A 13,880-nucleotide genomic window follows, 5' to 3' on the forward strand; every position below is an offset into this window, starting at 1 on the left:
TCAAGCAACTTTCACATTTGTAGTTTTCCATTTTTACAGTCTATCATGTGTACCTCAAAAATAACAAAAATAGGAAAGGTTGATCAAGATTAAAGGACATTACATGTTTGTAGATGTAGATCGTCCAGGTTAGTATAGTCCTGAGAAGGACTGTTTTCGTTGTTGTCGACTGACGTTTTGACAACAACGAAAACAGCGGTAGTCATTTTTTTGTTTGACTCTGAAGATGACTACTGCTAAGGTTGTCGAAATGTCAGTCAACAACAACAAAAACAGTCCTTCTCAGGACTATACTAACCTGGACGATCTACATCTACAAACATGTAACGATACTCCAGGGTTCAAACCATTTACTTTATTAAAGGACATTATCAACGAAAATGTTTTTCAAAAATATTTTGTTGCTGAGATATTTGCAGCAAAAGTTTTATAAATTTCGCCATCTTCGATAAACTTTTGATAAAATTATCTTGAGCGTTCGTGATGTCATTGCCTGGTAAGCAGTCAAAAGAACAATGTAACATAATTTGAGATTTGACAGTGTTACAAATTATTTAATTTTTTTTCTTTAATGGATGACATAAATGGAAATCCACTGGGTGATGTTCTGTGCTATTAATATGAACCTGAAGTGAAGGCCTAAACAAGCGAGAAAGCTGTTCCGTACAGGAGAATGAGGATAGTAAGGAGATCGATTTGTCCTTGTCGGAGGATGAAATTGATGTTGAATTTAAGAGATCAAATGCTTGGTGCCTTCAAACTCTTAGTTGTTGTAAGTGTGGCCATTGTACTTTGTCAAATAAAGCAATCGAGTGTTTTTGTTGCCGTGCGAAAGCGCTTAAGTACGATGAGGCTATGCTAGGCCAAACAGAAACTCAAGGAGAGTATTGCTTGACAACACACCAAGAATTTAAGGACAATACGCTGTTAGAAAGTGTGTTAAAGATAGACGTGTGTTGTTATATATTACTCTAGAAAAACTAAAACCAAAATGTATTAGCCTTTTGATAATACTACTATTTTTTTATATCAGTAAATTTTATTGCTTTATTTGTTATTGAATGACATCATTCTTCTTAGTTTTAGAAATTCATTCAATATCAACTGCACATATCATAAATAGGATAATTTATAAGGCCCTTTCCACACGCATATGGATGTTTTTGAAAACGCAGAAATATTTATACAGTTACGGCTTGCGTCCACACGTATCCAGATAAATCGCCCATACAAACTGTAGATTTTTGAAAACGTTCTCCAGAGTGGATTTTTTTATAAACGTTGGAAAATTGTTTTCGTGTAGACGGGCGAGACGGATAAATTTGAAAAAGATGACTACAAGCGTCGCATTTACCTCGAATATCGCGTGTGTCATTGTGTGTCAAGAGAGGTAAACAAACATGGTTGGGAAATGTAAAATTGTTGCTCTATTAATGTGGATGATTCCAGGCATTGTTGCATGCATTCAACTGAATGCTGCAATGCTGAATTTTCATGATGAGTATAAGAGCAAACGAATGTATGTAATTCGTCTTCTGTCATCGTCATCGATTGATAAAACACATGTGAAATGGCTGAAGAAAAAATGCGCAACAAAGAAACTAAAATTCTGGCTAAGACAAGGACGAACAAATGCTATGGAAGAATAACTTTGTTAAGGAAATAGTATTTCCTCGGGAATGGAAAGAAAATTTCCATATGAGAAGATTATCGTTGCGTAGGTTGGCAGAGGAATTGAGACTTTTAATTGAAGGCCAAGATACTATAATGAGGTCGTCTGTTGATGCTGTAAAACAAGTTACTGTAACCCTCTACTATTTAAGTGACGAAGGTTGAATGTGAAAGACCGCAAACGTATTTTGGTATTTCAAGTAAGCCTAATGAATGAGTACTCCAATGGTGGTTCTAATCGACAAGAACAATACTTTAGCATGACATTGTGCCAGAGTCACATGGTTGTTAAATGTGCCTTTAGTAGACTAAAAGCTTGCGTTGCCGCTTTGAAATGATCCATGGATTTAAATGGTTATGATCTTCCTCAAGTTACTTATGCTTGCTTTGTTCTTCACGATTTTTGTGAACTGAATGGAGAAAAAATTGGAGAAGAGAAAGTAGCTGCTTCCATCAACTATGATAAATATTTTCAGCCTGTTGTTCCTGCAAATAATTTTAGAACTGATTGCAATGAATCTGAAGGAAAGAAGATAAGAAGAATACTGACACAATACTTTTATCCTTAGAAACATGGTACACTTCATTTCATAGCACTCCTGGTTGAACACTAATAGTCTTTATGCCAAAAATAATTGCATTTGTAATACAAAAGTTAATCTAAGTAAAGCCCTCCAACTGTATTGTTTATTTGTGTTTTTTTTTAATTGTTATTGAATTGCTTTAATGCAGTAGTTGCTAAACAAAATTTCCTTGTTTCTGAAAATTTTTCTAACAGTTGCATTATTTATGAACCACTAATTTATGCTACCAATAATATATTTCATTGATAATACCAAAAAATAACAAACTTGGTCATATTAGTTGCTTTGCTTATACTTTAAATAATTAAAAGTCCTGATTAGGAATTGTGGGTATGTAAATCTGCTGCCATCTGATCTATTTATAAGCTGTTGAGAATTTCCATTCAAAAAATTCTGACCTGAAACTGGTGATGAAAAGTGAGATGGAACCATTACTGGTGATTCAACCATTAATTGACAAAGCATCAAGAAGCCATCAAAAATTGATCCAGTCAGCCGTTCCATGTTCTCTGAAAATTTTTTCATTTGCATGATTCGTTGTTTGTCAATTTCATCCATCTTATCCAGCAAGTGTTTTTTATGGCAACTTCTTCTTGAACTGCAACTAAACGCTGAGCATCTGTTGACAGTGGTCTTTTCATTTTATCCTTCCTATAGGATTTCAGTCTGGAATTCAACTGCTCCCTTCTTTGATTAATTAAATTTGAGGTTGATTCTTCACTTTGATTCATATCATCAAGATCTACAGCAGGGCTGTCTGAACTGAGAATACTATTTGAAGATGTGCTTGTCCTACTGGTGTCAGATAATAGAGTGTCAAGAGTGGTAGGTACAATAGGAAAATTCTCTTCTATTTCATTTAATTCAAATCCAGTGGGTAATGCAGATGTTGCTGGCAAGCCACCCCACAGTTCTTGACACTTTTCAAAGTAAAAAAGAACAACTCTGCCTCTTTCTTCCACTGTCAATAGCTGCCCTAAGCTGTGATCTAATTGGTTTTAGTTTAGTGGTAAGAGTCATCTTCGTCAGTTGGTTTGAACGATGAGGAAAGTCTTCTCCCATCTGCACAGCGTCGCCTTCTGATGGATACTGCGCATTAAATAACTCCAAAATAGTTAAATATTTTGTCTGGCAAGTCTCCCAATCCACATACTCTAGAGCTACGTTAAGAAGTAGCTCAACTTCATCGTCTGTCCAGACAAAACTTTCCTCTTTATCCTTATTTCTCGACGACCTCTTCTTTTCATTCATTATAAGAAAATTAATCAAATACAAGTCACTATTGTACATTATACCAATATTAGCACACTCAAAACAGCCATGAGTGACTTGTGCCAAATTCACGAAAGTTGTACCATAACGGGCGTGCTTTTTAGTTAGCGCATGCTTACTTTGCTTGATACAAGTGTTTTTGAAAAACTCCGGATACGTGTGGACACAGATTTTTTGAAACCCGTATAAATATTTCTGCATTTTCAAAAATATCCATATACGTGTGGACAGGGCCTAAATTAAACGAGACTTACGTGCAAGTTAAAGTTTGATTGTAACTCTATCAGTTATTGGACAAGGAAACCAGGAAGTCATGTGAGATAAGGAATAAGTTTTAACGCAATGAGTAATTTCAACAGCATTCACAAAAATAGGGCGGGTGCAATTAGATTATGTTATGCAGCAAGTATAGTTTGGTGTTCCACCAATGTATAAATGGCTGAGTGACTCCTTAGTTTCTTTCTCCAATAATTCATAGAATTACAATCAAACTTCAACTTACCGGTAAGTCTTTGCTTGATTTTTAAATACTATTTCGTCATTGGACTATGTTACTAAAGAGTCATGTGAGATATTCAAAGTGTTGTAATAACAAGTTATAGCATAAAGCCAAATTTATCAACAATTTTCTCAAACAAACATTTGATAAACTTTAACAAAAGTTCATTGATATTTAGAAACATTTTATAGTAAGCAGCCGAAGTCGGCTTTTGTTTGTTATGGCTTATTATAATATTTTTGAAAATTTGAAGCATTGATCCATCCCACCACTTCGATAATGGCCTCGATTGATACTGATGCTCTATTCGCAGCTGAAGAGGACTTTCCTCTTGTGTTTTGTCCATAAATTCCTTTATTCCGGACAGCTTTAGAATTGTTTCAGGCCATCTCAAAATAGTGTCTGTGTTTACCATAGTATTGAAAACTATTTTACAAATGTTGGGAATTACCTCTAACAATTTTTGTTTTTTCAATGTACTTAGTATGGTGTTTGATTAGCTGCATCTGGTTTACATTATTTATAACTATTAAAGGCTGTAAATGTTTCCAAAGTCTAGAAGATTTTTAAACAGTCAGTCAGTCAAATAAATGTATATACCTTTTATCCTCCCAAGACATATCAGTGATAATGCTTCAAGGATTTCGCACATTTATTACTGTGGCCCAAATTTGTAGAGAACAGTACGGCTTATAAAATACTTGAGACTTTTGCATTAATTAATATATTTGCAGTATTTTAGACATGTGTATATATGCCTGATTTTGAAGTAGCTAACACGCTGCAATATACTTGTGTTTAGTATCATCTTAAAGATGTTGTTCTGAATATTACAAATATGTTTTTACTATCCTTGCCTAAATTCATGAAGGAATTCTACAGCTTAGAAAAACATTGTACTTTTGCATTAATTAATATATTTGCGGTATTTAACTAACATGTATATATATTCCGGATTTTTAAGTAGGAAACATGCTGCAATATACTTGTGTTTAGTATCATCGTTAAGATCTTGTTCTGGGGACTAAGCGAAACATGCTTGAAAAACAAATTTTCTTCTTCTGAATGCGCGCTTCTGCAATTGGCGGAGAAAAACTTCGTGAAAAATTCTAGTCCACTTTAACAAATAATAAAAAGCAAAAAGTATGGGAAAATATAACTGACGAAATCAACACCCTTAGAGTGGCAATCCTCTTCTGTTTTTCCACAGCACATTCACAGTCTGAGTCATTAATTTTGTCAATGTGATAGTCTGATATATTTTCTTATTGAAAAACCTTGTATACTATAGATATACAATAATGGAAGCTGAACTAAAAACACTCAAAAACCTTTATGTATTTTTTAGGTGATTTAATACCTGCATCTGCCTCTATGGTGCACAATGTCTTGGAGTCTGACATCGAAACTATAGAGGGTTGTCATGAATCAGAACCCTTTCTTGCATTTCCCCCTTTATTGTCACAGACTTTGGCCATCATCGAAATACAAAATTCTAACCGAAATCCATCCACAACACCCACACCTCCTTTATATCAAAGATCAACATTCTTTTCAACCGAATCATCAAAATCTTCTTCATCCAAAACACCAATACCCCCTTCTCATTTTTAATTTTAGTCCATTAAACCCTCTCAGCCATGAACATCAAGGAAGCGTAAGGTTAGTACCCAACACAATCAGCAAATGCAACTTGAGGTACTTACGTAAGAGAAAAAGAAAATTAAGCTGGAAGTTGAAAAATTGAAGTTGAAAAATGAAAAACTGAAAATAGAAATATTAGAATAAAAAATTTAAAAAAACAATAGTTATATATTGTTACTAATGTTGAAATTGCATCACTTTCAATCATTTGTAATTCAATGCAAAAAAACAAAGTGTTTTGGATGTGTCAAAAATGCACATTTCAAGTTAAGTTTTTAGAAAAACACACACATGCTCATATTAAATCAAATTTCATATTTTATGATATGTATATTTTTTTGAGCATGTTTTGCTCAGTACTCTTTTTATCAAGCAAACCTCAGTTTGAACTACAAATAGAGAAAATGGTACTTTTTGAGTGTTCTTTTGTAAATTATTTAAAATATTTTACGTTGTGTTCACAAACAAACGGAAATTATCATGAAAAGAAATAATTATATTGAATTGTATTTATTATATTATTTAATTTTAAGTCAATATGATTTTCTTAAAAATGAAGTTAAATATAATATATGTTTATATATTAATTAAAGTATGTATTTGAAAAATGATCTCTCACTGCTTGTCCTGTTGCTATTTCAAATACTTCATCATCAACATCTTCATCAAATTGTTTATCTTCCTCATTATTAGGCAAAGGTTCGTTTTGATCTATTGCAATATTGTGCAAATTGCAACATGCAGTGATAATGGTGCACACACTGTGTGGCCTACACCAGATTTCAGAGGTCTGGAAATTTTGTCCTTAAAAGGGGAAGAAAGAAGAGATATGTTGGGAAGGGTGAAGAACAAACTTAATAGATATATGTGGAAAGGCTATTGATTTGTGTGCAAATTTGTAGGGAGTGCATGCCGGTAAAAGAAAGACAAAAATAGATGGGCATTTTGTGAGCAGTCAAGGCAGGTAGTTTTGGGGCAAAGGTGTTGTTAAGGAAGCGATGCCAAAAACTGCAGCATTACAAGTACTTGTTTAGTCGCAGAGACTGGTAGCCTGCAATTTGTCATTGGATTTATTTTATGTTTGACAATTTGTGTTATGTACCTTACACTTTGTCTACTGAAAAGATAGCGTTGAAGTAATTCTTTTTCACTGTACTACATTAAAACATTGTCTATTTCACATCAATAATTTCTCAGTCCGTCTACTTACTCCCAGAAGAGCATAGACATTAACACCAGGTAATCTGTAAGCCATATTTTTTTAAAAAAACTGCAAGACAACTACTATTTTTATGCAGTTTAGTAATTTAAATGTTCTCATGAGACCTTTTAAATTTACTCGGTGGATACACAAAATTTAACTGGTGGATGAAGTTATACAGACTTCATACAACGCCATTTTTCGAGCGTTTGAAATTTATATGATGGATTGCAATTTCATGTCATGTCATGTCAGTCCCGTGACATTTTCATGTTGTAGGGGTGTCATAATTGAGACTGCAGTCAGGGATCTCCATTGTCTCTGGTCTTCTGTCATTCTCAGCAATTTGCTTAGTGTGTGTCCAGTCCACTCTTTAGCATTGTCGAACCAGGTTTTTCGTTGACGGCCTCTTCTACGTCCTCCTTCTATGGTTCCCTGGAGTATGGTCTTAGCCAGGGAATTGTGGCGATTAACATGGCCAAACCATGCAAGTTTCCGTTGCTTTACAATGGCTAGGAGCTGTTGTTGTTTGCCTGCAGTATCATCAATTTGTTGCCTGACATACTGGTTGGTCTTGTGCTCTGAGTAATGGATGCCTATTACTTTTCTGTAGCGCTTGTTCTCAAATGCCTGAATCTGCCTTTCAGTTTCTGCATTCAACATCCAGCTTTCACATCCATATAAGAGGATGGAAATCACCAGTGATTTTTAAAACTTGATCTTAACAGGGAGGCTGATGTTTGTGCTCTTCCAGATGGTGCCGAGTCTAGTCATTGCTGCTGTAGCTGTGCCAAGTCTTGTTTTGATCTCTTTTGTTGAACTGCCATCCTTAGTGAGGATAGACCCCAGGTATTTGAAACTGTCTACCTCCTCTAAAGCTTGTCCATTCAATGTGATGTTGGTTGGTCCTTGCTTGCTGATGCTGTTGACAAGAACCTTACTTTTCTCTGCACTGATTTCCATTCCAAAGGCTTTTGCTGCTTCTTCAAGTTTTGTGGTGAGGTCTTGAAGCTCTTCCTTGCTACCACCTATCAGGTCGATATCATCAGCGAATCAAAGATTGCTAAGTGGTCTACCATTGATGCTTATTGATGATGGAATTCAGATAGTGTCTCTGTCATGATGTTTTCTAGGAAGATGTTGAACAGAACCGGAGAGAGCAGGCATCCTTGACGAACCCCAACTGTTGTCCTGAATGATTCTCCAGTCCTGTATTCAGAAGAACTGCACTAGTTTATCCATCATAAAGAGCCTTTATTACATCAATAAGAAAGCTGTCGATGTTGTAATTCCTTAGGACTTTCCACAAGCCATCATGCTACACACGATCAAAAGCCTTTTTAAAATCGATGAAGTTGTGAAACAGTTCATACTGGTGTTGCATGTGCTTCTCTATGAGAATTCTGATGTTGAATATCTGCTTGACTGTGCTTCTATTAGGTCTGAATCCTGCTTGTTCGTCTGCAAGTATTTCTTCAACCTGTTTCTTCAGTCTATTTAGTACAACCCAAAGCATGACTTTACTTGGGTGGCTGATCAAGCTGATTGTTCTGTAATTCTGGCAATGTTTGAGATTGCCTTTTTTGGGTAGGTGTATGATCCAAGACTGAGTCCACTCTTTTGGCCATTGCTTCTTTTCCCAGATCCTTTGGCAGATGGTGTTTAGAGCCTTTACAAGTTCTGGGCCTCCATGCTTCAGAAGTTCTGCAGGTATATTGTCTGCTCCTGGTGACTTGCCTCCTTTCAATGCATGTAGTGCTGCCTCGACTTCTTCCTGAAAAATTGGTGCACCTCCATTCTTCCTGTTTGTGTGGGGTGTTTTGGTAAGGAAGCTCGTATCTGGTCTGAAGTTGTAGTTGTACAAATCTTGACAGTATTCTGTCCACCTTCTAAGGACTGCTGTTTCGTTGGTAAGAAGTGAGCCGTTTTTGTCTTCGATCTTGCTTGTTGTTTCCCTGTTAGCATCTTGAGGGTGTCATATGCAATCTTGCTGTTACCATTTTTCATGCCTCATTCTAGGATGTTACACTGTTCAGCAATCCAATTCTCTTTACCCTTCATAATATTGTTTCTAATGTCTTTGTTGACTTTGGCATACTTCTGAGCGGCAGATGTATCTGTGGTCTTCTTCCTCTTGAGCTGTCTTCTGTTGTCACATAGGTCCAGGATGTCATTTGTGACCCAAGGCTTCTTCTTTTTCCTTCTCTTCCCAAGTACCTCTGTTGCTGTTTCTTGTAGCACTTCTTTCACATTGTCTGTGAGGTTGTTGATGTCATCTTCCAACAGATTGAGCACAGCAAATTTCCCTCCCAATGTTGCCTTGAACATGGCAGCACTTGTTGGACCATATAGTTTTTCTAGGTCGAATCTTATACAGGCGCTGTTAGGCTTGTAGTTCCTCTTTAGTCTGAATCTTAGAGTCAGCAGCACCATGTCATGATCACTACCAATGTCTGCTTGTGATCGATCTGGTTGTGGGTCTTGTTGTCAGGTGAGTGCCATGCTGCCCTTCTGGATGTCTTATGCGGAAACAGTGTGTTGGCTAGGGTCATCTTGTAGCTCTTGGCAAATTCCAGCAGTCTTAGTCCACGATCATTGGTCTCTCCCAGTCCAAAGCGTCCGACTCCAAAGCAGGCCATTGGTCATATGCATCCTCGTCTACTTTGGCATTCCAGTCTCCCATGACAATCAGCAGGTCTTTTTTAGGAATGGACTTGATGATCCTGTCCAGTTCTTCATAGAACTCTTCTACTGTCTCGTCGTCATAGTCAGAGGTAGGGGTGTAGACTTGGATGATGGGGAGGTTGTTTGGTCATGCTGCAATACGAATCGAAATAATTCCGCTGTTGACTGGTGTGCAGCTAATCCTTGATTTCACTCTATCCTTGTTGATAATGAAGCCAACTCCATGTCTATGCTTGTTGTTATCCCCACTATACCATAACTTGTGTCCTTCATCCGTGATGGTTTCTCCAAAGCCTGTCCATCTCACTTCTGCTATTCCTAGGATGTCCCACTTGTATCTAGAAAGTCTCATGTGTGAGTTCTTTTATCTTTCCACATGCATACAAAGTCTGTACATTCCAGGTCCCAATGATGGTGTTGTCCCGTGGAAGTCTTAGTGCTGGAGTTGGTTGTGCCCCAGTAGCATACTTCTCACTCCCATAACTCTGCGGCACTGCAGCAGGAAGGGTGTCATTGGTGATCTGGGCCTCAACTGATCCGGCATGTCAATATGTCTATTTGTTCCTATCATAACAATTCCATGGGCTTAGACAAGTTTTGGCGTCACCCATCTCCTCTCCAAAGCTGATATTTCCACAGGGTTTACTCCCGAAGATGAATTGCGAACTTTGGCTGGTGAGCTCCATCTGCCCACATGAGACAGGTAGTACTGGATTACATGGTACCAGTAGCAGGGAAACCCTGACCTGACAATGACGATTGCAATTTAAATAATGGTTAATGACTTAAACGCCTTTCTGCTCTTAATGCAGGAAACTAAGGAAATTGGCAAAACGTTTTTATCGTGTTACCAATGTGCATTTGCTGTTCAGCCATTTCTAAATAGAAATTAATGTTCCTTATTAGTTGTAAAGTGTAAATAAGCCCATCGGTGGTATTGCACAGTGGTAAATATGCCATGGGCCTGCGATCCATGCTAAAAGAAATAACGGTGTGTCCAGGGGCGGATCTAGGATTCTTCAAACGTCAATCCTAAACTGGCGAACGCCGGAGGCGTTTTAGGCAAAGTGAATGAAATCGCAGTTTTTCATTTTTAATGACAACCAATTATTTAACAGCAGCCAGTTGTGCTGTAAGACATTTTTGCAGCAACAGCACGTTAAAGTGGTTCTATGACGAAAACTTAACCTTAAAAAATCATCGATTTTAGCATTCAATAGTTTAAGCACATATCAATTATTGCTTTCGTAAAATGTAAGCAAAAATAATAATATAACGAGGGAGTTATGAACATTTGAAATGTCTAATTTTCATGTCCGCCATGAAAATCGGCCATTTTGAATATTTGCAATCAGCAAAGGTCTGTGACGTCATAGTCTTAACACAGCAAGAAGCGCACATTGGAAAGTATACAAAGTAATGATAAGGACTTGTAGTACGTATTCCATGTATGGATATATATTGCACAATCCATAAGAGCAAATACACGACGCTAAAGCGCAAATACATGACGATAAAGAGCAAATACACGACGTTAGCAACAACAAAAAGTCAAAATGGCTGCTCGAGGGAGTCATTCGATTTCTGAGCGAGATCCATCTGTGTACTGTGATAATGAAACTTGTAGTCCTCTTATTGTACGTTGTGGTCGAAATGACTGTGGCGCTGAAAAATGCAATGGAGAGACGTATCATTGTCCTTTGTGTCCTCCTAAAAAATTTTCAAAAGAAATTCCATCAAGAGTAAAGGCCCGTTTAAACGATCCAACAATGTTGGACCAACATCGTACAACATTGTTGGATGCACATTGGATAATGTTGGACGGTTGTGTTTAAACGATCCACGTACGGATCCAACAATGTTGGACCAGCATTTAACTACAAATGAATTGTGGGATACATGAGTAGTTTTATGCAGTGAACTGTCAACTATAGTTCACTGGTTTTATGTTAATGACAATTAATTACATCAACATGGTCGACGCATTTAAAAAGCGAAAACTTGCTGCAGCTTTTGCTATATTCATCAGTCTTGACGAGCAAGAAAAGAAGCCCACTCGTGGAAAAACTCGTCGATGGATTAAAAGACGCGGAGAGATGGGTTACTTTAATACTATCGTTAGAGAATTGATGATGGAAGACACTGCGTCGTATTGCGAAATGATGCGAATGTCATATAAAGATTTTAAATACATACTTCAAGAGATTGCATCGCTCATTACTCCACAGAGAATCAACGGAGGGCAAAGAGTAATTTCCCCCGCAGAAAGATTAACATTAACTTTAAGATTCCTGGCCACGGGAGAAACATTCCGAAGTATGAGCTTCCAGTTCAAAGTATGTGTGGCTGCAATATCATACATTATTAAAGAAGTTTGCAAGGCCATAATTAAGCATCTTGGACCAAAATTTTTCAAAGTTCCCTCAACCAATGAGCAATGGCTTGAAATAGCTTCTAAGTTTGAAGAAAGGTGGAACTATCCAAATTGTATTGGAGCTATAGATGGGAAGCACATTGTGATGCAGCCACCTGCGAATGTGGGCTCCTATTACTACAACTATAAGCATACTCATTCCATTGTACTTATGGCTATAGCTGGACCTGATTATGAATGCATCTATGCTGATGTTGGAACAAATGGAAGAGTTTCGGATGGTGGAGTCTGGAAAAAGTGTGGACTTTCCAAGGCAATAGAAGATGGTGCAGTGTCTCTTCCTCCACCAAAGTTGTTACCTTTAGGGATGGTTGAAGTGCCTGATGTATTTGTTGGTGATGATGCTTTTGCATTGCAAAAACACATGATGAAACCTTACCCCCAACACGGCCTTACAGATGACAAGAGAATTTACAACTACAGACACAGTCGTGCACGAAGAGTTTCAGAGAATCTTTATGGAATTATAGCCAACAGATGGCGTGTTTTCAGGTCTGTGCTTTTGCTTTCACCTAGAGCCATTGAAGATCTGGTTTTAGCTGCAATAATATTGCACAACTACCTCAGAAAGAGTACATCCTACAGTATTTACTGTCCTGTAGGAATTACAGATAATGAAACAAGTGAGGGAGAACTGATTCCTGGTCAGTTGCGCAATGACAACCATTCTGAGTCATTTCTTCCATTATCTGTACCACCAACAGGTCACAATGCTACAACCGAAGCAAAGAACATTAGAGATAACTTCAAGGAATATTTCTGCAATGAAGGAGCAGTTGAATGGCAGTGGAATTTAATTTAAAAGTTAACCATTTACCATCTTGTGAACTATGAAAATGTTGACATAGAACGGTAACTGACAATATAGTAGCTCAAACTATCCATAGTAGTAAAGCTTTTTGGTGCAATTTCATTGTAGTAAACTAGTAAAGCTTTTTGGTACAATTTAATTGTTTAAGATCCTAGCCTTAAATGAAAAGTAAGTTTTACAAAGCTTTTTACATAAAAGCACATTGGAAAATTGCCATTTATGAATTTAATTTACAAGTCATGGTGAAGAACATAAATTGAATATTGTTGCATTCTAAAAGCTTTGGTACATGCCTTATTCTATTCTTTCTCTACGACAAGTTTTTTATTCAATTTCTTCCCTAAGTAAACAAATTGATGTTTCTATCTAAAAATCCTCTCTTTGATGCTGTCACTTAAATTGCAGTCTAAATTTGTTTTTTGATCTCTTTCAGATATCCGAACTCTAGAGAAAAGCAATTAGTTTCAGTATTTTTGATGGGTTTCATTTTTTTTTCAATTTTAATTTTGCATATGTTGACATTTTTTACCCAATAGCCAATAATAAGATGAATTTTATAAAATAGGTATAAACATGAATAACAAATATTTTGCAGTTTGTTCTGTTCATTTAATGTAGTCGAGATCATACAAATAATATTTCAACATTGTGAATTAGTATTAAACATTCCCATAAATGATCCTTGGTTCATTGGAACACCAATGTCTCTATCCTGATGATGGATTATAGGCAGGAAAGATTGCGCACTTGACTGCATTTCAAGTTCAAAAATTATGTCATTTATTTTCTTTTCTGCTATCATCCTAGTCCTGCTGTGAAATTTGTCCAACTTCTCTGAAATATACATAGCAAAGTAACATTTCTTTTGATCTGTTTGTGGCACAACTGGCTCCTTTAAAATTTTAACACAAGTTTCTAGGATCTCAACCTTTTTTGCTTCACTTGTAGCTCTTGAAGATTTTTTTGATGGCCCGGAAGATGAAATTGATGCACAAGCTCCAGGTGTAACAGGGGTTCCACACCCTTGAAATTCACTGAGACTTCCCTCAAAACTACTATCTCCATCAGTTGAAAACACA

At 36.8% G+C, this 13,880-nt stretch overlaps 1 protein-coding gene across 1 annotated transcript; it reads left to right on the plus strand.

The window, feature by feature from the left end:
- The first annotated feature begins 11,529 nt into the window (after nucleotides 1–11,529).
- Nucleotides 11,530–12,792, plus strand: LOC124449230 (protein ALP1-like). The gene has a single exon (XM_047000171.1). The coding sequence runs from the start codon at nucleotides 11,530–11,532 to the stop codon at nucleotides 12,790–12,792; it is 1,263 nt and encodes a 420-aa protein (XP_046856127.1).
- Nucleotides 12,793–13,880: the final 1,088 nt, after the last annotated feature.

Source organism: Xenia sp. Carnegie-2017, unplaced genomic scaffold, assembly GCF_021976095.1.
Source record: "Xenia sp. Carnegie-2017 unplaced genomic scaffold, XeniaSp_v1 HiC_scaffold_23, whole genome shotgun sequence".
NCBI lineage: Eukaryota > Metazoa > Cnidaria > Anthozoa > Malacalcyonacea > Xeniidae > Xenia > Xenia sp. Carnegie-2017.

Bases quoted from the DNA above. Each gene is read 5' to 3' on its own strand.
- LOC124449230 (XM_047000171.1), top strand. From the start codon at position 11,530: ATGGTCGACGCATTTAAAAAGCGAAAACTTGCTGCAGCTTTTGCTATA.